A 22,142-nucleotide genomic window follows, 5' to 3' on the forward strand; every position below is an offset into this window, starting at 1 on the left:
AACTTATTTTTCCTATCTAGCTATGATTTTGTGTTCAATAACCAGCCACTCCTTATCTTCCCTCCCTCCTTCCCTTCCCAGCCTCTTTAACCATAATTTACCTTCTACTTCTAGAAGTTCAACTTTTTATTTTTTTAGCTCCCACCTATGAGTGAGAACATGCAGGATTTATCCTTCTTTGTCTGACTCAGTTCACTTCACATAAAGTTTTCTGTTCCTCATCCATGCTACTCTCTATACTGTCAATCTTACAATCAGAATGGAAAAGCCTTTTAATAGGGAATCACTATACTCAAAAAATCCCAAGAACCCAAGAAAAACATAACCAAGGATAAATGCATGTACAAAAAAAATACTTTATTTCATTTTATTAAAGGGAAAGGGGTCAAAATGAACAATTAAACACTTGGAACACAGGGAGAAATATAAAGAGAGTGACCCATGCTGCTAGAAGATGGCCCAGCTGGAGTCTGAACCCAGGTCTGTCTAATTCCAAAGCCCATGCTCTCAATTTAACAGACTGTCTTGAATATAAATGCAGGTTTAAACTGTTTATAAAAGGAAGGAAATGTACCAGAACAAAAGAAAACATTCAATCTACAAGAGAGAAGGGATTGTTGGTGACACAAGCCCCAGCGAAGAACTGGAGAAATACAAGAGACGTCCGAAAGTAGGTATATCCACAGAAACACTGTAAAGCAAACAGAAACAGAGAGGCAGAAAGAGTATCACTTAACTGCAGAAAGATACAAACTGTCTTAAAAACAATTTCCCATTTGTGATCTTTAGTGAAATCACTATTATTTTCTTTCATTTCCTATATCTGAAGGATAAATGGTACCCATCTCTCCCTCTTCTTGATTTTTGCTCTATGGGCAGGAGAAATTAAATCCAGGGCTAGATCTCTCCCACAGGCTGGAGATTTTTATTCCTGCCCCCTGACTTCTAGTCACCAATCACCCAAAGACTCCAATCGCACCTTCCCTCCCCGTTTCGTATGTGCCTCACCTGCTCCTACCCACAACCTTTGCTAAAATCACTGTGTCTGTTAAGCCTGATGCATATCAATGTCCCTTCTTAAAAATGCTGAAACACCTATTTTTCTTTGAAGTCTTCCTGGACCTAATCCCATGGATTCAAATCAGAGAATTTGATCAGTCCTCTACCCAGCAGCCATTAGCTGTGAATGTTCCCATGTGGTTTTGATTGTCTTGGTCTCACAAATATACATTTAAATTTGACTTTATCTTTCCTTAAAAATGTCATTGACTATCTCATTGACTGACCAGCTTAATTACATCTGGGAGACAGACAGATAATAGATAGAACACAAAATTTTTTATTAAAGCATGATTGATTTATACATATTTGTGGGGTATAAAGTTGAATATAAATACCTGTGAGAACACAAATGTTAACTGAAACTAAATGCATTTTTTTTTAATGTAGAAATCTTTGAGCTTGGTGATGCTGTTTCACAGTGGATTTATTGTATTATTCTGAGAACAACTTGCCACAGACATCAAAGTGACATTATATACTTTCTCCAAAGAAATGCACAGTGGGATATGTAAAATGTCAGAAATAATTAGACAAATTGTACAATCTCATCTTGACACTAACATACCTTTGGAATTCAATATCTGCTGTGAAAGTTTAAAATCTGATTTGAAAGCTGCTTATTATAAACAATATAATTTCTTTAATGTAATGGTCCCAGAATTTTTAGCATATTATATAATGTGAATATATGTTTTCAAATGTAAGAAAAGGCTTTTAAAATATTTATGAAAGAATACATACAAATAAGAAACTAATTAAGGTAACAAAATAGACTTACAATTTGGTGATGTGTTCATTAGAGTTTGGAAACAAACAAACAAAAAAGGCAGCCTTGAGGAATAATGTAAAGATGAACTCAAATTGCAGAGATGAAAAAGAAAACTACACCTAAGAGGTGTAAAGAGTTTATGAATACCAAAATGTTATCATGTGTTCCAGGAAAAATGTGGCTTTTCATTCATTAACCAGTAGCATATTTTCCAGGAACCGTCCAGGCAGAAGAAATGCTGTGGTCCTTCCCTTTACCCACAGAAAGTGGAACACAAGAGACTACATAGCTGAAGAAATTGTATCCTCCTTACAAATGAGAGACATTCAAGGCTACGTAGTTTCCAACAGCTTCTCCACAGTGCAGACTGGAATAAGGAAAACATGAATATCACAAACTGTACCACAGAGGCCAGCGTGGCTGTGAGACCCAAAACTGTCACCGAGAAGATGCTCATCTGCATGACTCTGGTTATCATCACCACCCTGACCATGTTGCTGAACTCGGCTGTGATCATGGCCATCTGCACCACAAAGAAGCTCCACCAGCCTGCAAACTACTTGATCTGCTCCCTTGCTGTGACAGATCTCCTGGTGGCAGTGCTTGTCATGCCCCTGAGCATCATGTACATTGTCATGGACAGCTGGAAGCTTGGGTACTTCATCTGCGAGGTGTGGCTGAGTGTGGACATGACCTGCTGCACCTGCTCCATCCTCCATCTCTGTGTGATTGCCCTAGACAGGTACTGGGCCATCACCAATGCTATTGAATATGCCAGAAAGAGGACAGCCAAGAGGGCAGGACTGATGGTCCTCACTGTGTGGACCATCTCCATCTTCATCTCCATGCCCCCTCTGTTCTGGAGGAGCCGCCGCCGACTCAGCCCACCCCCCAGTCAGTGCACCATCCAGCATGACCATGTCATCTACACCATCTACTCCACACTTGGGGCGTTTTATATCCCCTTGACTTTGATACTGATTCTCTATTACCGGATTTACCATGCAGCCAAGAGCCTTTACCGGAAAAGGGGATCAAGCCGGCACTTAAGCAACAGAAGCACAGATAGCCAAAATTCGTTTGCAAGTTGTAAACTCACACAGACTTTCTGTGTGTCTGACTTCTCCACCTCAGACCCTACCACAGAGTTTGAAAAGATCCACACCTCCATCAGGATCCCTCCCTTCCAGAGTGATCTAGATCACCCAGGAGAACGCCAGCAAATCTCTAGTACTAGGGAACGCAAGGCAGCACGCATACTGGGACTGATTTTGGGTGCGTTCATTTTGTCCTGGCTGCCATTTTTCATCAAAGAGTTGATTGTGGGTCTGAGCGTCTACACCGTGTCCTCTGAAGTGGCTGATTTTCTGACATGGCTTGGTTATGTTAATTCTCTTATCAACCCTCTGCTGTACACAAGTTTTAATGAAGACTTTAAGCTGGCTTTTAAAAAGCTCATTAGGTGCCAAGAGCATGCTTAGACTGTAAAAAGCCAAAAGGCATGACTTTTACCAGAGCCTCATGAGTGGTTGGGAGTCTAGGGGGCAACTTATTAATTCTTGAACATACTTGGTTCAAGAGAGTTTGTAAGTGTGTGTGGTCTTGGTTTTTTGTTTGTTTTGTTCTGTTTTGTTTGAGGCTTGTTATTTGCTGTGCTGTTTTCTACTTCTGGTCTTATCTGTGATACATAATTTCAAATAAACATTATCACACAAAAACAGAAATTTCATAGAAAATAATAAGGTGAAATAGCACATACTTTTTTTTTTTTAGCCATTTCAGTTAACCCTGCAATTAAAGAATGCCAAAACAAGTCTTTATGTGCAGAATTTCTTATTACTTATAAATCAAATATCTGATAATTTGCCCTCATGTACCATTAAATCTGAGGTTATGGCTCTATATGCATATATATCCCAGGGGGAATTGCATGACTACATAAAGAATAAAAAGAAAGTGGTGTCCTGTCATCTACTGCTTGCAGACCTGAGCTAGAGTCATTTACCATAGCACTGTGACTACATAGCCTACTCCTTTCAGACACAAACAGCACAGATGGTGTGTCCTTTTTAGTTCATGATTAAATAAACCTCCTCATTCTCTAATAAAGAACCAGAAATGAGTGCACTGGCACTTTCCTAAGTGTTTTACTACGAATATGAAACGTAAGCAAATAAGAAATCATCTAAATCTACTTTGGTCAGTGTGTTGCTACATTAACTGATAGACACATTGGGCCTCTTCCCATTCAAAAAAGTATCACTCCTAAGCTTCCCATACACTCTCTCACTCTAGCAGGATTCAGGTGGGAGTACACGTTGAATTTGGTGAGCTTTTTAAGAAGCTTAATGGGGTGCAGTGATCCAACAAAGAAATGTATTATCTGAAGAACTTTGTTGGAGAATGTTACTCATTAAATTCCCAGTTGTGAACTTGAAAAGAAATTAAAACGTTGAAAATCTATGTTTACAGAAAAGGCCACCTATCAGGAAATGAGTATGAAATTGTATCTTCTGGAATTCCTGTGGCTTCCACGCCAGACTGCACCCTGGGGCTAGGAGGCTGCAGGTGGGACAAGGCCACACAGGTGGCCTGACTCAGCCTCACCTGACCTGCAGTGACTGCTCACGTGGAGGAGCTCACCACTACACAGAGTGATGACAGAAAGGACTAAAAGTGTGCAAATTCCCGTATATGCCTAAGTAAGTGGCTATTCTAAACCTCTGCTCCTCGTCTCTCTCCCACAGCCTCTCTCCATCTCTCCACTCTCCTTTGTTGGCGGAGAAGACCACCTGTTTGCCTTCTCTCCACCTTCATGTTTTTAGCCCCAAATCTGTCCCCTCTCAATTTTTCTGTAATCTTGCTTCTCCCCCACCCTTTTCTCTCTACTTCTCTCCCCCCATCCCACCTCTTTTCCTACCCACTCTTCTTTAATTTCACTTATTAATTTGCTCCAGTCTCTTGACACCAAAATCACCTTCCTCTGGCCCTACCTCCCCATCAAGCTCCTGCTTCATCTCTCCCCTAACTCTCCCAGCTGAGCTTCTCCAATCATTAACCTACTCCTTCTTCCCACCTTCCACTGACTTTTCTATCCTTTGCCATCTGAGTATGCTCTCCCAGTTCTCCCAAACTGATCTCCCAAAGGTCATTGGTGACTTGCCAGCATCTTTCCCTGTGTCCTTATTGACCTCTCATTCTCTCATCAGTTGAAACAGTGAACCATCCCTTTCTTGTTTAAGCACATGCCTTCCTGATATTTTACTCTCCTGGCTCTCTAGCTGCCTTCTTACTCACCACCCCCCCTTCTCATTCTTTGTGTCCTTTTCTTCATCCTGGAGTTTTGTCCTCAGCAATAATCTCATGTATCTCCATATTCCATTCCAACCTCTATTATTTCAACCATTAGTTCCGTGCCTATGGCTCTTAAATTTGTGACTTTAGTTCTGATCTCTCTCTTTCTCAAACTCTAGATCCATGAATAACATCTGGTGAACATCTCCCTATAAATACCCCGTTGATACCTCAAACACAGACTTTCTAAACTGAACTCATGATCATCTTCCCACACTCAAGTCTTCTCCTCCTTCTATCTTCTCAGTCTCAGATAACAGAAGTACCATACCTTTTATCATTTCTATTTGATAAATGTGATTCTCTCTTTCACAATGTCTCTCATATCCAGATAGTCTTAAAGTCTTGTCCATTTACCTCTACAGAAACCCTTGTATATGCCACCTTATTCTTCAATAATTTGGTCCTCTCCCCTAGAACAAATCCTCCTTTTTTAAATTTTATTTTGTTTATTTTGGGTTTTTCATTATTACAAATCATGATTTTTCTTTATGCCTTTTACTCAACCTGTCCCTCCCCAAGTCCCCTCCCTCCCTCCTTCCCACCATCTCCAGTAACCTTAGGTCTGTTCTCTCCTTCTGAAAGTGGAATAAATCTTTTTATCTGAACTACCTGTCTTTGGACTCCTCCTGCAACTCTGCCCCCACACACCTGCCAGAAACGCCTTCCTAGAACAGTGTGAGGTTCTCAGAGTGATGACTCTAGACCAGCAGCATTAGCTTTACCTGAAAACTTGTTAAAAATGCAAAGTCTAGGGCCCCACTCAAGACCTCCTAAATCAGAAATTCTGAGAGTGAAGCCCTTTAATCTGTTTCAGCAAGCCCTCCAGGAGACTCTGATACATGCTAAAGTTTGAGAGTCACTACCTTAGAGCATACCATTGATTTTTAATTGCAATACTCAAAATCCTCCATTCTTTTTCCATCGGTATAAAATAAAGATTACTCAGTATGGCATTCAAGGCCCCTTCACAATATGGCCCCAAACTACTTTTCTAGAAGTCCAATGCGCTATCCATTGCGCCACGGAGCCACCTCCAAACTACTTTTCTAGAGTTATGTCTTACCACTTCTTCTCCCCCACCTCATATTCCAGAAAAGTCTGAACAATATCTGTGCTTTCAAAGTTCCCCCAACATTTGTCCCCACTGCCTTGGAAACCTGACCTCCACGGCTTCCCATCTTTCTTCCACCAAGCTTTCACCATGGACCTCAAATGCAATATCTTCTGTAAAGTCTTCCTGAGATCCTCCTTCCTTTCCTGTTGCTATGGAAGTCCTCTCTCCCAGCTCTATGCTCCATAAATTTCACATGCTATTATCATATGCATCCCATCTTCTACGCATCCTTTCTCTGTGTATTTGTGCTGTCTTTCTTAATAGATTGCGAGCTCCTTGAGGGCAGGGACTGTGTCTGTTTCATCTCTGTAACCCCAGGAACTCCTACAGTGTTCTACGCACAGTAGACACTCATTTAAATGTCCTTTCACATGAATGGAATTAAGTCCCTGGAAGAGAAAATATAAATGTGTCATCTTATCTCCGTGAGAAAAACAAACCTCTAAAATCCCATGGCACAATACTGACCTCCTGTTTTCCCAAAACTTACCTTGCCATTCCAGCTTTGTTCCCCAAAATGCGGGGAAATGCTTCTACATCAAAAGAAAATGGATTTCTCATTGAATATAAGTGAATATCCTTTATGAGTTAGGATGCCAGCTAAGCTACTCTCGAAAAAGAGATCCCCAAATATAGTAGCTTAAAAAAAAAATAGAAGTCTCTTTCTCTCACACATGACAGGCAAGAAACAGGAGGGCAGCAGAATGAGTAGGCTACTTTGCTCCACAGCGTTATCTAGGGACTCGCATTCCTTCATTGTATCTGTGGCTCTACCTTCCTCTCAGGACTTGTCCTCTTCTGCATGGTCAAAGCTGACTCACCAGCACACTTATGTTCCTGTCCATAGAAAGGAAGAGAAAGGTTTGGAGAGCAAACAATTTCCTTTTCAGGAAGTTGTGTGGAAATTGTACACAGCACTCCTTCTCAGAGTCCATTGGCAATAACTTGGTCATATGGCCATACCAAGTTGTAAGAGAGCAAGGAGAAGGGCCAGCCGGTTATCTCAGGTGGTTAGAGCATAGTGCTAATAACACCAAGGTCTGGGGTTAGATCACTGTACTGGCCAGCCACAAAAAAAAAAAAAAATTACCAAGAGTGACAGGGAGAGTAAGTTGCTAGCTGGCCAGCCATGTGCCTTGTTAAAAATGAGAGATGGGACCTTATAATAAAAGCAAGAAGAAGATGAACACAAGGGGACAATGAGCAGTCTCTGTCCCAAGGGGGTATGGGTTTCAGTATGAACAGCTCAAATATTACTGGGAAGTCATATGGCTGTTCAGCTAATGGTGATCTATGTACAAAGATGCTGACATTTAAATTACAGGAGATTTAACCTAGAATGTCCATATGCTGAAAATCTAGTATTTATCATGACTATAATTCGTAGAAAGTATAGGAGCAACTCACATTGCTTTCCCAACATCCTCCATATATCAACCTCAAAGATTCTTGACAATTACAAGTTTTAAAATTTTAAGAGTCTATGTAAATAAAAAGCAAAAAGCAATGGCATAACTAATTTTCACTTGTTCATTTTCACTAACTCATTTCCAATTTACTAGATAAGTCCTAATTAAATGCATTTCTCTCACAACTACCTTCACCATTAGCAAAGAAGGGACTTTATACATATACATTTCCTAGTATAAGCCAAACCTATTGAGAAGAAACAGCAAAAACTATTGTTTGGTTTGCTCATTTAACCGATAGTGCCAGTGCTGTCGTCCACTTTTGCCCCTTTAAATAAAAACTAGAGTGAAGTAACAGTACCTTTCAATATGATTGTTTTTTTAGTGCAAACATTAGTGCATTAAAAGTAGGCCCCAGGAGTAACATTACAATTAGAAATGAGGACTTCTCAGTTTGTATTCTTGGTAAAAGAATTATTGTACGTAAGTCACTCCTGGGTAGACCTGGCAGATCCTTTAGTAATAATGGGTGGTTATAAGAACCCTTATTAACATTGCTACTGCTGTCTGCTTAGGATAACAGTATAGTCCTTCCATATTTACGGACTTCAGTTTGCAAACTCTGATACTTATGTACAAGGTAAGTTTCCAAACAAGGTCTAGCAACTGTGCTGGTTACCAGCACGAGGCACTTTTGTTTCAACCATCACATTGGTCTTAGTCTACTAATGTGTGTTTGCTTAGTTTTTAAGGTCTTCTCCACACAACTTCTTATTCCATTATGCACAGCATTTGCAAAAGAATGAAAGCATCAGAAAAGTGCTAGGTTCAGTGAGACAGAGAAAAGGAAGAGAGACCCAAGCCAGGCGCTATTTCAGCTAAGAAGATTTATTCCACCAGCATGGAGGGGAGACTGAGTCAGATCAACTCCCCTGAACGAAGGAAAGTGGGAGGTTTATAAGACTTTGAGGGTTCTGGCAGAGTAATGGGCAATTTCAAAGTCAGTGGTATACAAGGTGACACAGCTCTTGTGGTCCAATAACATCTGGTCAATTAGGGCATAGGCTTCTTATTAGTGTTGCCACTATATCAGTACAAAGCATTCCTCCCAGCCCAGCCTGGATGCCTGCTACTGCAGCCCACAAGATGTTCCTCTGATGATAACAGTCATGTCGGTTCTTCCCAGGAGAGGAATTTTGTTGACCAGTTCCCAGAGCAGAAAAGGGAAAGGGAAGTGGGGAGAGGGTGGGAAGTTGCTTGACATGGCTGTGCTGACGTTAAGCCAGCCACGAGGCCTAATAAAACGTTAGTGAAAAGAAGCACATGAGTACAATAGAAATACAAGTAAAGGCAATATTTCAATTAAAAGTGCTGAGAAAATGACAACAATTGCATATGACAATGGAATCAAACCTTGTTCAGTTTTTAAGGGCCACCAAATTCAACATGTGAAAAGCACTGTGCCTAAATTATTGACTCTCATCATTAGAAAAGAAGGAAAAGTGATTAATGGGATAGAAAAATGTCGGAGTATCACACAGTAGTTTTAAAAGGTGTTTGGGAATGTGTGTGCGCATTTTAGTTATCTCCATAGAGTACACTAATGACATTTTTTGGTAGGATTCAGAGAGGCTAAATCTTTCAATATGTAAGCCAGTTCCACTCAATAAAGAATTCCCCTACCCAAAATACCAATGTCACCACCTGCTGAGAAATTCAGAAGTATCAGCATCAACATGGGATGCTCAGAAGCCTAATGTTAAATCAGGAGTCGACTAGGGGTTGAGAACTTAAAGGCTAAACATGGTGAACATGTTGCTTATGAAATTTTATTGCAAGCCATGAAGGGTGTCAAAGTTTCAATGCCAATCTGAATTTACCCAGCATCAAAGTGAAAGTCAGGCCAGCAAATACAGACACCACATTGGTTAAGGAGTTTTCCGTGACACTAGCAGAAATAATTAAGAAAAGGGGCCCAATAAAATGCCTATCGACAAGGAGGAGTGTATGCTTCATATTAATGCTTCAGAAGATTGACTCACATCCTTATTTGATGGAAAAACTTCCAAGGACTGTTAGTCTCACCTAAGTTACCTCAGACTTAGATTTAAAAGGAAATTATGGATAACCTTTCAGACCTTAACTAATTTGTAAGTTGAACAGCTTCTCTTAAATTGGGGAAGAAGCAGGAATGTATCTACTTCACATGTCCTCAAGTAATGGTGCTAAGAGGTGGAATCACAGGCACCTGTCAGTAGGAAGAGGAGCTATGTGACATGGAAGACGTTGGATGTTCTTGGTACCCTTAAATTATCCAAGGACCTCCTCTGTCCCCATAAACCAAACCCTGGAGAATACACAGCAGGTTTTAGCCTTACCACAAAAATGATTTAAAATTATGTCCTTCGGAATAAATGGAAATCGCTATGAGGAGAGAGTTGCTTCAAGAAGGTAATGTATAGGCCCCATGGAAGCACCTAGCAAAGAACATGGTACACAGTCACGTTCAGTGTATATGTTTGGTGAATTCAATTGAAATGGGGATATTGATTATAGACTTAAGAAATCAGAAGCAGAACTGTGTAATAGATAAGGAGAGAACCTTTTCATATGAAAGTGGAGTTGTCAAAAATGTAAGACTTTTTAAAGGAAAGGGAGGCATCAGCACAATGATGACATGAAAGAAACAGCCAGGGGAGGAGCTGGGAGGTAGTATCAGGAGAGTTTTAGGCAATCAACACATTGAGCATCTGCTATAAGTTTAAGTAGATTATGAAATTTTTAATTGAAAAAGAAAAAGATATAAGAGCAATGATATGAACAAAGCAAGAATACATCAATGGAAAGAGCAGAGTTTGGAAGATAATATCAATAATGGTTTTGGGTTCACAAACATTAATTGAGCACCTGCCACGAGTTTGGCATAGTACCAGACACTGGGATTTCTGTAAGGGGGGGGGGGACTATGAGACCCAGATCTTAAAAAAAAATTGTAGAAAGCTGATTATTTTATTTTCCATTTGTATAAAACAGCATTTTAGAGAGAATTATAAACATTGCCTTTGCTTAAGGGGTGGGGGACAAAGAGGAATAGGAGAGCATTTTGCATATCTGAAGCTCCAGGAAAATGAACCTGACATCAGAAACTCTGGAGGATGGAGCAGAAGGGATGGTTCTTCAAAGAAAATGTATAGCCAAGAATATGTATAAGCAAGAATACCTATATACATATGGACACAAGAAATAAGGTCATCTGGACTATCATGCTTTTCCAGTTTGCATAGTATCCCACAATCATACATCAAGGGATGATTTAAGAAAAGCTAATTTATAAAGACATGCAAAGGAAAGATGTTGGAGCAGATCTCTGAGGAAATTTAGACTTATAAGCAGTCCAATAATAAGTGAACCAGTGACCCCAAGTGTGTCTGTTCATAGTTAAATACTCAGTAAGGGATTGGCAAATGAATAGGTCAATTACTCAGTTAAGCAATTAAGCCTGAATTAGAATTTGGATGACAAAGGATAATGACCTGGCGATATAGCAAAAGTATTTGTAATTATGGTGTCTCCCCTGCCAGGAGGGGTTTCAGAAGAAATTGGTTAATGGACACAAAGAACGATTACGTATTGTAATGATGAATAAGTAATTATGCTGCTTTGACCATCACATATTGCACACAAGTATTGATAGTGAACTCTGCACGCTACAAATATGTATAATCAATTAAGTTTCAATAAAAAAAAGAAAGAAAGAAAGAAAGATGCTAATAAAATATGCATTCAGAGGTATGAAGTAATCATATAATGAAAGCTCAGGATGCTAGCTCAAGTTTGGCCATCTTTTCTTCCTGTACTTTGGGGGATAAAGGAGATGTTTTATAGAGAACGATAAGAACAACCAAGATGTAAATGTGTTGACAAATACCATAAGGTCTTTGAGGCAGCATGCACGTTTTTACCTGATGACTTTGCTTGATTACTTCTTTTTCTTATTTTTTTACAATGAAAAACTAAAGCTTAACTTCTCTCTCTAATCACACATACACATGCACATGGAACCAAAGATATTCTCAATCTCAGTAAGAAAAGCAAAGGCAAGTTTGATATAGGCAAGAGTCATTGGCCAAATGGTGACGAAAGTCCAATAGGAAATGTAAGGTCAGAAGCATAACATTGGATGTGCTATGCATGTACATGCTGTTTCATGTATGACCACTGGACACAATACAAACTGCAATAGGATAATATGAGATATCAGCCTCAATGGTAATGCTGAATAGAAATCATGATCAGAGTATCCAAAATATGTCTATATTGAAAAGATCTTACCCTAGAATGCCTACCCTGAAAACAAACTCACACTAAATGGGTTATCAGGTACAGTCCCTGATGAGAAAAGCTCTTCTAGGTGGCTTTTTTAATCATAAACCACCATGTGGCATCATTTGACCTCCCTCCTTTGCTGCTTGCAGCTGATTGGTTGGGGGAGTTGGGCACCTGGCCCGAGGAAATATAGGCTGGTCCTGTACTATGTGGTGATCTGGCACAAAAGTTCCCTCTAAACAGAAGGTGAGTAGTTGTGATGATGACATTCTTACTCTCTCAAGAATTTGAACTAAAAATACATGAGGAGACATCCCATTGTCAGTGGAAGACAAAGGAGAAAAGCAAACGGAGACCAAAACATAAAAAGCAGCTGACTCACATCCAAGGCACAGCACAAGAATGAAGCTGAATTAATTCCTGTGCCTGAGAAACTAACAATTTCACTTGCTCCCTAGAGATGCCTCTTCTAATCACAAACAGCATTCCAGTTCCCAACCTATGCTTCACATCCTCAAGGCTTAGCTGTAAGAATATGCCAGAGATTCCTTTCTCTCTTATTGTAAGAGTCACCGTTACAATAAACCATGACTACTTGAGGTAACCTGCATTGTTCTCTTTCTTCCAACCAAAGAAGCCCTGACACACAGATGTCCCAGGCCTCTGAGGACATTGGCTCCATTTGGACAATGAGTGCAGTTGGACCAGGTTCGAGTCTTTTTATTTCCATTAACCTTTCCATTGTGGAAATGTACGCAGTTTCTGTTCTTCCCTGATACCCTTTAGTCCCCTCCATGAAACTTAATTTCTCTGTTTCATTTTTGCTACATGCATTTCAATTCTATTCATTATAGGATTTATTATTATTATTCATTGTTTTTTTTCTTTGTTTTTTTGTTTCAGTTGCTAGGATAAAGTGACCTGCCCTTTGCCCAGGGAGCAACTAATTTTGATTTTCCTTAAGTCATGGCCTTGGGAGTTGGAAGGAGTAGTGAAGGGCAGGAGCAGGGAGGAGCAGTGGGAGGGAGATGACAGCACTAACCACCACCCGAAAGAGTTTGCACACTAGGTTTCACCAGCCCCACTTGCATCCTCTCTTCATTTTTCCAAGGGCTTTGGGGAGCAGATTCATGGCACTAACAACCACCATGTACTCAGCCAGGCTTAGCCCAGTCACAACCATCCGCGGGGATAAAATCATCTCCCTTAATCTTATAAAATCTTATAGATTTGAGTATATTCCAGCAAATAAAATATTTCTACTGAGGGGTTTCCTTTCTTAATAAAAATAACCAAGAGAAATTACTAAAACCCAGCAGGGGACAGGGAGAATTCAGTCTACTAAAGAATAATTTGAATATAAAGTTTATTCAATCAACAAACATTTATGAACATTTATGTGTCAAGCTTTGCAACACATTATGTTGTGAATAAGATACAGCCCCAGCCCTTGAGGAAAATATGGTCTACTGGAAGAGAAAGCCAAGTAAACAAATAAGCGATTACAATGGAGTGTGATACATTTCATAATAGAGTACGTTCGATGTGCTATGTGAGTACAGAAGCAGAAATAAACAATTTGTGGGAGATAGGGAGAGGAGCCTGAAATCATTACAGGGTGAACTGGAACATGATATAAGAATTCACCAGGCTGACAATTTATTCAGATAAACAGCATGAACAACGGCGTGGACATGCAGAGGTACAAATGTTGTTCAAAGAATAAGAAGTGGCCATGGGGGCCAGAGTATGGGGTAGGAAGAATGGCAGGAGAAAAGGCTGAGAGGCAGGCATGTCCACGAAGGGCCTCAAATGCCTTGCTAAGGACATTGGATCCTATCCTGCAGGCAGCAGAAAATCACCCGAGGTTTTTAACCAAAAAAGACCATGATCAGACCTGCAGTTTTGAAAGCATTCTTGAATGGAAGCATTCTTGAAAGCATTCTTGTCTGAAGACCAGGTAGACAGGTGTTGGAAAAAGCACGAGAGAAAGAAGGGGGAGTCTACATGAAGGAAGAGGGAAAAGAGGGAAAGGAGAGGGTGAGGAGATGCTAGAAAGATTTCAGAAAGAAAATTGGAGGACAGACAAATCAGTAGATATAACAAGAAGATGACCTTTTTAAATTGGAGAACAAGGCTTCAGACTGCAAAAGAGACCATGTAGTAACTTTAGCAGCAGAACATAAATCTCACAATTTGAAGATATGGTAGAATATAGCAAGTCACCTTCTTTGCCAGACAGACCAATCCTTTTCCCACTTCGGACATTGTCTACCCTTGCTTAATCACAGTCAACAGGGCAGAAAATTTCTTCTAGAAAATAACCATAGGATCAGAGGTATTAATTACAAACCTCATTTGTTTCCACTGTTGGCAACACTCTTTCAAGGAGCCCTTCTAAACACATTGGTTACTTAACAACTTGATTAAGCAAACAACCCTCACTCCAAGAGATTTCTATTCATTTATCATTCAACAAACACTTACTGATCCCCTACTATGTGCCAGGAATTATGCTACATCCTAGATATCCGATGGTGAACTAAACAGTACCGATTCCTTCCGTGACTGAGATGTCAGCCTACTAGAAGAGAGAGAGAATTTAAGTGGCATTTTCAATATGGTGTATTAAAGTGCAGCAAAGGACAGCATTTCTCATCTTTCTGATTCTGCAGGTCTGAAGAAGGGCCTGAGAGTGTGCATTTCTAACAAATTCCCAGGTGATGCTGATGTTTCTGGTCTAGGGACTATTCTCTGAATGGCCTAGTTTAGAGCTTTCTCATTTAAAGTCATTTGAAGAGAAATTAGCAGGAAAATGGAATCCCTCACATTTCCTGCATCTCATGATTTGTGCAATAGCAATTAAGAACAAAGAAAGAAAGAAGGAACACAATACAAGCTTACCTGCAGAACTCTGATGGGACTAAAGCAGAAAATCTGGGCTGATCTTTGAGCAAATGAGAATGAGTCTGGGACCTCGAGCAGACTCATGGAACCAGACACATGAAAGTAGAGGACAAGGGCCAGGACAGAGCACTCAACTCAGCATTCATTTGTCCATAGCCCAGTACAGAGGGATTAGTATCTAACCTGACCCAAAATTAAGTCATATCAGTACTTTTAAAATAATTTGCTATGGGCATTAATGCTAAAACTAACTATTCTATAAATAAGTATATTTTATTTCATGGGTTCATACCTTCTCAACTAATCCTTTTGTTGTCCTAATAAAAGCCCTAGGTCTCTTTCACATCTGACTGTATTGAACATTGCAAACCCAGACACCTTACAGATGCAGCAGCACGACACAGAAACATAAAACAGGGAGTATGGAAACATCAATAAAACACCCTTTTCCAAATATTTAATGCAATATAAGGAATCTAAAATGTGTGCTTAACATTGATATTTGGTGTGATACCCCGCAGTTATATGCAATCAATTACGTTTCAATAAAAAATAAAAAAATAAAAAGTTTGCTTCAGTTCCGAGACTTATGTTTAGACCATTAACAGAGGATATTGAAATGTGCACTTAAGTCGGCATCTGAAAATGGCTTATCACAATTCCAGAGCTCCACCAGACCACATTCTGTAAGCTTTACAGTCCATTCCCCTCCAAGAAGCTGTAATTCTCAATCCTATGTGCACCAGTAAAACACTCAATGCAGAAGACGGGCCCTACACTATCAAGAAAAGCCAGAAATCTTAGGTTTGCCCTCCACAGTTTTTGTTATACTAGTAACCAGAAAGTATCTTAAGGAATATTTCTGGAGATCATCCCTTAACACTGTTATATTCTTTGGGGCTTTCCTACACTTGTTCTTGGTTGCATACAGCCAGGGCTGGCCCCCAACCAAGGAGTTAGATAAATGACATTTGTTTTCTGTGCTCTTTACTCCTTCCATAACCATCAGACACCAGAGTCCTCCTGCTGCTCCCAACTGCCCACAGATCTTCCTTGTAGCAACCACCCTGGACCAGCAGCCCATGCTCAGAAACCATTTTCTTTCTCTGTTCTTCTGGAATCAGCTCCCTCAAAAGCTTAGGAATTTCCTCCTGTTCTGATTTCATGAGCCTCCAAGGAGACTCTAGACTATGAAATCTCACCCCCAGCAAGTAGTAAGCATGTGATAAAGGGCTGGCCAAAATCCCTTCATGGGATTATGCATGATGCCTGGGAATTGTAACAATGGGAGCCCAGAGCTGCCAGCAGCCACATTCTCTGCAATTTGAAGGGGCCTGTGCTAGTGAGACCAACACAGAGTCAGAAGATATGAAGAAAGTATAAGCATTTTTGCTAATGGGCAATTAGAACAGCTAATTCCTCCCAACTCTAAAATCTTATGATTCTTGAAAATATAGCTCTGAATAATCACAGTTTCATAAGTTATTTCTCTCAAGTAATATATTTGGAATTGAAACTTACTCTAGTAAACCAAAAAGAATGCTGAACACGAACTAAGACAACCTATATTTAAACTTTCCACTCTAAAATTATTAGCTGAGTGATATAAGGAAAGTCGTTTAATCTCTCAGAGTCTCAGTTTCTTCATATATAAAAATAAGGATAAAAGTATTTACTCCCCAAATTGTTGTGATAGTTAAATGACATCATACTTTAAAAAGTGCTTTGGTGAACTACGAAGCCACAGAGAGATTGAAAAGGATGGGAGGTGAAATCAGAAAAGCTCTAAAACTGGCTAAAATAATGCAATGATATCCAAAGGGTTCTATTTTGAAAAATAATGCTAAGAAATTGGACACACAAGGTCCATCCGGAAATTGCATGGCACTTCTAATCCAAGGTCTGATTTAATCGCGGGTGCCCCACCCCTTGTTTGATACATAGGATGCATCTAAATCCTCCTTTCTGCAGTAGTGTTTCCAGAAAAATGTATAATTATTGTCATATTATAACTAGAAAAGACTTTGGAGAGCATTCACTCAATCTCCCACATTTAAGAGATGAGGAAATGGAGGCCCAAGAGGTTGTATATGTATATTTCAAAAGTCAGAAATCATACTTTTTTTTTAACTTAACACTTTGTGTTTTTCCTAAGAGTGTCAACATTCAACAACTACCATTTCAACATAAGACCTACTTTTATATAAAATGTATAATTAAGGCATGTCTATAGTGATTGAGGCCCAAAATTACTACTCAGTAATATAAACGTGATGCTTTAAACACATTTACATCACAGAATTATTAGAACAGACGCTTTGGCTGAAATCATCCTGCAATTAAAACACCAATATTTTCATCTTGTCACATCCTGTACTTGTGACAATTCCCTTATGCCCTCTACTGGCCATAATGTTAACATCCAGTGTACAATGTGGATTATTTCTGCGTGGCCTACTAATCTACTTCACAACATGCCTGAACACTAGGAAGGCTGACTTTGGAGATAAAATGAGTAAATATAGGAGTGAAGTAATATATGAAATACAAGAATGCATCACAAATATTTAGGCAATAAAATAAACTCAAAATAACTCATTACTGGGTAAATTTTCTAATGTTAAACAATTGTGACATCAATTAATTTCACTTAATATCTGAGCTACACAATATAATAACTATACTGTGAATTTTGTTCTTAATTTAGAAATTTTCAACTTCACCAGATTCTTTAAGGATGGTCTATTGAGAAGTGCAGGCAACATAAAAATACAAGTAAATGCACTGACCATTCAGAAACTTTAAGACCAAAATGAACTTAAGATACATTCCTGGTTTCCGTACAACTTATACACATACATGCACACCCTGCATGACATAAAATTATATTTTTGACCCAAAGAAAAATCACCTCCCCTAAAATAAAATTATGGTCAGGCCTAATACCATACCCAATTAAACCACTGTTGATCCCCCATGACCCACTCCCACCACCACCAACACATCATCTCTGAGGCCTCTGCCTTCCCCAGCTTCTTAAGTCTATCGGAACATTCCCCGTATGAAGGTCCAGCAGGCTCTACTTCCCAAACAATTATTTTGGAGGCCCACCATCTGGTCATGTTTGATACCCTAAAGGGGACCTGTGCTGCTCCCTTGGTCATCTTTGCTGCAGTCAGACTTGAGGTCTTATGCTCTCTGTATCACATTCCTTCTTGTCCCTGTGGGCCCCAGTTCCTAATCCCAAATTTCTTTTTTGATTCTCACCTCCCCCCTTATTCTACATGTTCCTCATATCGCGGCCCAATGTCTGTATCAGTCTGCTCAGGCTTTCTGCCACAGACTGGATGGCTTAAAAACAGAAATTAATTTTCTCACAGTTCTGGAGGCCAGAAGTCCAAGATCAAGGTGTCAGCAGGTTCGGTTTCTCCTGAGGCCTCTCTCCGTGGCTTGCAGATGGCTGCCTTCTTGCTGTGTCCTCACATGGTCTTTCCTCTAGGTGCACACACCCCTGGTGTCTCTCTGTGTGTCCAAATTCCCTCTTATTATAAGGACACCTAATCAGATTAGATTAGGGCTCACCCTAACAGTCTCATTTTAAATATAAAGGCCCTATCTCCAAAAGCAGTCAAATCCTGAGGTATGTAGCAGTTATGGCTTCAATGTACAAATTGTGCGGGGACACAATTCAGCCCATAACATCAATGAATACTTAATAGACAGACCTCACAGAGTATGACCTCATGTCCATGTGGTGATTAAGGATTCCCTGCCCCTTGCTCTGCCCATAGGTTGGAGCCCCTCCTATCTGCCCGTGGTAGCTGAGTTTCTGATTGTTGCTTGACACTACCCAAGATTTCTCCTTCCTCGAACACAGAATCTTTTTTTTTTTTTTTTTGTCTTTTTCGTGACTGGTAAGGGGATCGCAACCCTTGATGTGGTGTCGCCCACACCGCGCTCAGCCAGTGAGCGCACCAGCGCTGCACTCTCCTGAGTGCATTCCTATATAGGATCCGAACCCGCGGCAGGAGTGTCGCTGCGCTCCCAGCGCTGCACTCTCTTGAGTGTGCCACGGGGCCGGCCCCGAGCACAGAATCTTATCAGCCTTGGAAACATCTCCACTATTCATGCTGACGATTATATCCATTCCTCTGGTCTACTGAGTGGGTCTCAGGCTGAGTCACAAGTTCATCTACCTCCTCAGCTATACCATGTTGACAAAATATTACAATTACTACTTATTATAATAATAGTTAAAACATTTGTTGAGTTCTAACCATTTCCCAGGTACTGTGACAAGCACTTCTCATCATAACTCTGTAAATTAGGTATACAATAGATGTTCATAATCCTGTAAATTTGGTGCACAATAGATGTTCAATAATTGTATGAATAAATTAATAAATGAATGCTATTGTCTCATTTTGCAGGTAAGAAGAGGTAGAATCTCAAAAATTAAGCAGCTTGCTCATGGTCATATAGGCAGTAAGCGGCAGAGCTGGAGCTCAGAGGTTTCTAACACCAAAGCCCATGCCCTTAGCCAGCCTCCTGCACTGCCGACAGAATCTTATCAGCCTTGGAAACATCTCCACTATTCATGCTGACGATTATATCCATTCCTCTGGTCTACTGAGTGGGTCTCAGGCTGAGTCACAAGTTCATCTACCTCCTCAGCTATACCATGTTGACAAAATATTACAATTACTACTTATTATAATAATAGTTAAAACATTTGTTGAGTTCTAACCATTTCCCAGGTACTGTGACAAGCACTTCTCATCATAACTCTGTAAATTAGGTATACAATAGATGTTCATAATCCTGTAAATTTGGTGCACAATAGATGTTCAATAATTGTATGAATAAATTAATAAATGAATGCTATTGTCTCATTTTGCAGGTAAGAAGAGGTAGAATCTCAAAAATTAAGCAGCTTGCTCATGGTCATATAGGCAGTAAGCGGCAGAGCTGGAGCTCAGAGGTTTCTAACACCAAAGCCCATGCCCTTAGCCAGCCTCCTGCACTGCCGTCCCTTGTGCACATCCCCAGAGCTGTTAACAGCCAAGCCATCTACTGCCTTCTCTCTCTTAAGACTCAACCTTGAACCTTAGCTCATGCTTCAAAGAGATTTAACAAGTAAAAATTGTACTATGATATTCAAAATCAAAATTCAAGCACTACACAGATGCACTTACATAAACAAGGGTAAGAAATATATTTAAGATGAAAGCACTTTACTGCTTGTGGCAGTTTTAAAACATAGTCCCCAAATTATATGATACTACTGTATCTCAAGATAAGGTCTATGTCCCCTCTCTTTGAAGCCAGATGGATTTGTACTGCCTCAACCAACAGGGTAAGACAAAATTATACTATTACTTCTGAGGCTAGGTCAGAGAAGACCGTCAATTTCCTACCTGGTCCCCTTGAAATGCTTGCTCTGAAGGAAGCCACTGCCATGTAAGAAGTCTACCTACCCTGAGACTGGAGAGCTCAGGTGTAAATCCTCTAGTTGGCAGCCCCAGATGAGCCCACAGCTGGCAATCATCACCAACTGCCATGATAGTAAGCCATCTTGATGCCCAGTCAGATCGAGCCTCCAGATGATTATGGCCCTAACTAACATCTGATTGCAAACATGTGAGACATCCCAAGCAAAAACTGCCTACCCAAGCCGTTCTTGAAGTATTTGCCTTCAAAATTGTGAGCCAATAAATGGCTGTTGTGAGCCAGAACATTTTGGAGTAATTTCTTATGCCTCAATAGTAACCAGAAACTTACTCCACCAAATTTTAATTTCTCTTGTTACTTCAAGCTCCCGACCTTATCCTACTTATCTAAACACTGGAAAGCTCTAGCAATCACATCCAACTCTGGTTTAACTGTTTGTTATGGAAGTTTCCAATGAAGGCACATAGAAAACAAGAAATTCATAGTATTGAAACAGAAATACATAGACACATTCCTGAAAATTAATTTTGATTGGCTTTTACTTTTGAAAAAGAAATTGATAAAATATTATTGTTTGTAATGAATGTATGGAGAAGCAGAAATGAACTCAGGCTTAGCACACTCCAGAAAAACATGGCAAAGAGCCCTCATTCTCAGAACGTTCTCCTTTCCAATACTATATGAACCATTTGAAGGTGTCTTGTCACTATACTTTCCCTGGTGCCCAACTCTGCTGTGGAGACTTTTCTGAGGTACACAAGGCCCCCATACTAGGGGGGGTACCGATCCAAGGCAGGGAATGTACAAGATGAGCCTGAAGCATCTTGCAGTTTCGTGAAAATAAGGATGTGCTCAAAAGACACAATGATGGGGGTATGTCAAAGGCACACTGGAGCAAATTAACAGAGCTCCCAGTGGGCAAAGCTAGAACAATTTGAGCAACAAAGTAAATAATGTAGTATTTGATTATAGCCCAAAGTATAAAATAAATATCCATGATTTTATAATAATAAAAATAAATGAATGAATGAGATAGAAGAGAAAAGTCTCCCATGCAGAATTCCAAATAATCTATGTACATTGATGGAGTTCAGATGTGTTGTCCCCTCCAAAACTCATGTGGAAATTTGCTCCCCAATGTGGCAGTGTTGGAAACTGATTGAGTCATGGGGGCGGATCCCTCCTGAATGGATTAATGCTCTCCTTGGGGGTGGGGAGATTAATGAGTGAGTTCTCGCTTTATTAGTTCCCTTGAGAACTTGTTGCTTAAAAAGACCCTGGTACCTCCTCTCTCTCTTTTGCTTCCTTTCTCTTGCTTCCTCTCGCCATGTGATCTGCTTGCACCCTCTGGCTGCCTGCCACTTTCCACCATGAGTAGAAGGAACCTGAGGCCCATGCCAGATGCAGCTGTCCCAGAATCATAAGCCAAATAAACCTATCTTCTTTATAAGTTACCCAGTCTCAGGTGTTTCTGTTATAGCAACACAAAATGGAATAAAACATACATACTGCCCCCTCAAGAAGACTCCCCACCTATTAAGTGTTAGCTGCACACTGTGACATAGCAGACAAAAGGGGGCATAAGAAGCCACCAACCATCAGTTGGCTGGGAATCCACCACTAACTTCCGTGAAATGTTGAAGGCTTTGGCCATGGAAGGGGAGTTGGTGTCTCTTAAAAGTCCATGAAATGTTCCATGAGTGAAAGAACCAACATTTGGGTATGAACCACACAGAGAGCACAAATT

The 22,142-nt window shown here is 40.1% G+C and overlaps 1 protein-coding gene across 1 annotated transcript; it reads left to right on the forward strand.

The window, feature by feature from the left end:
• Positions 1 to 580: 580 nt before the first annotated feature.
• On the forward strand, positions 581 to 3,644 carry HTR1E (5-hydroxytryptamine (serotonin) receptor 1E, G protein-coupled). Its single transcript, XM_008576375.1, has 2 exons — positions 581 to 670; positions 2,047 to 3,644. Exon 2 carries the CDS (start codon positions 2,215 to 2,217, stop codon positions 3,310 to 3,312), a length of 1,098 nt encoding a protein of 365 aa, XP_008574597.1. The 5' UTR covers positions 581 to 670; positions 2,047 to 2,214; the 3' UTR covers positions 3,313 to 3,644.
• Positions 3,645 to 22,142: the final 18,498 nt, after the last annotated feature.

This window comes from Galeopterus variegatus, unplaced genomic scaffold, assembly GCF_000696425.1.
Source record: "Galeopterus variegatus unplaced genomic scaffold, G_variegatus-3.0.2 Scaffold1342, whole genome shotgun sequence".
Taxonomy (NCBI): domain Eukaryota; kingdom Metazoa; phylum Chordata; class Mammalia; order Dermoptera; family Cynocephalidae; genus Galeopterus; species Galeopterus variegatus.

Excerpts from the sequence above, each read along its gene's own strand:
- HTR1E (XM_008576375.1), top strand. The coding sequence starts at position 2,215 with ATGAATATCACAAACTGTACCACAGAGGCCAGCGTGGCTGTGAGACCC.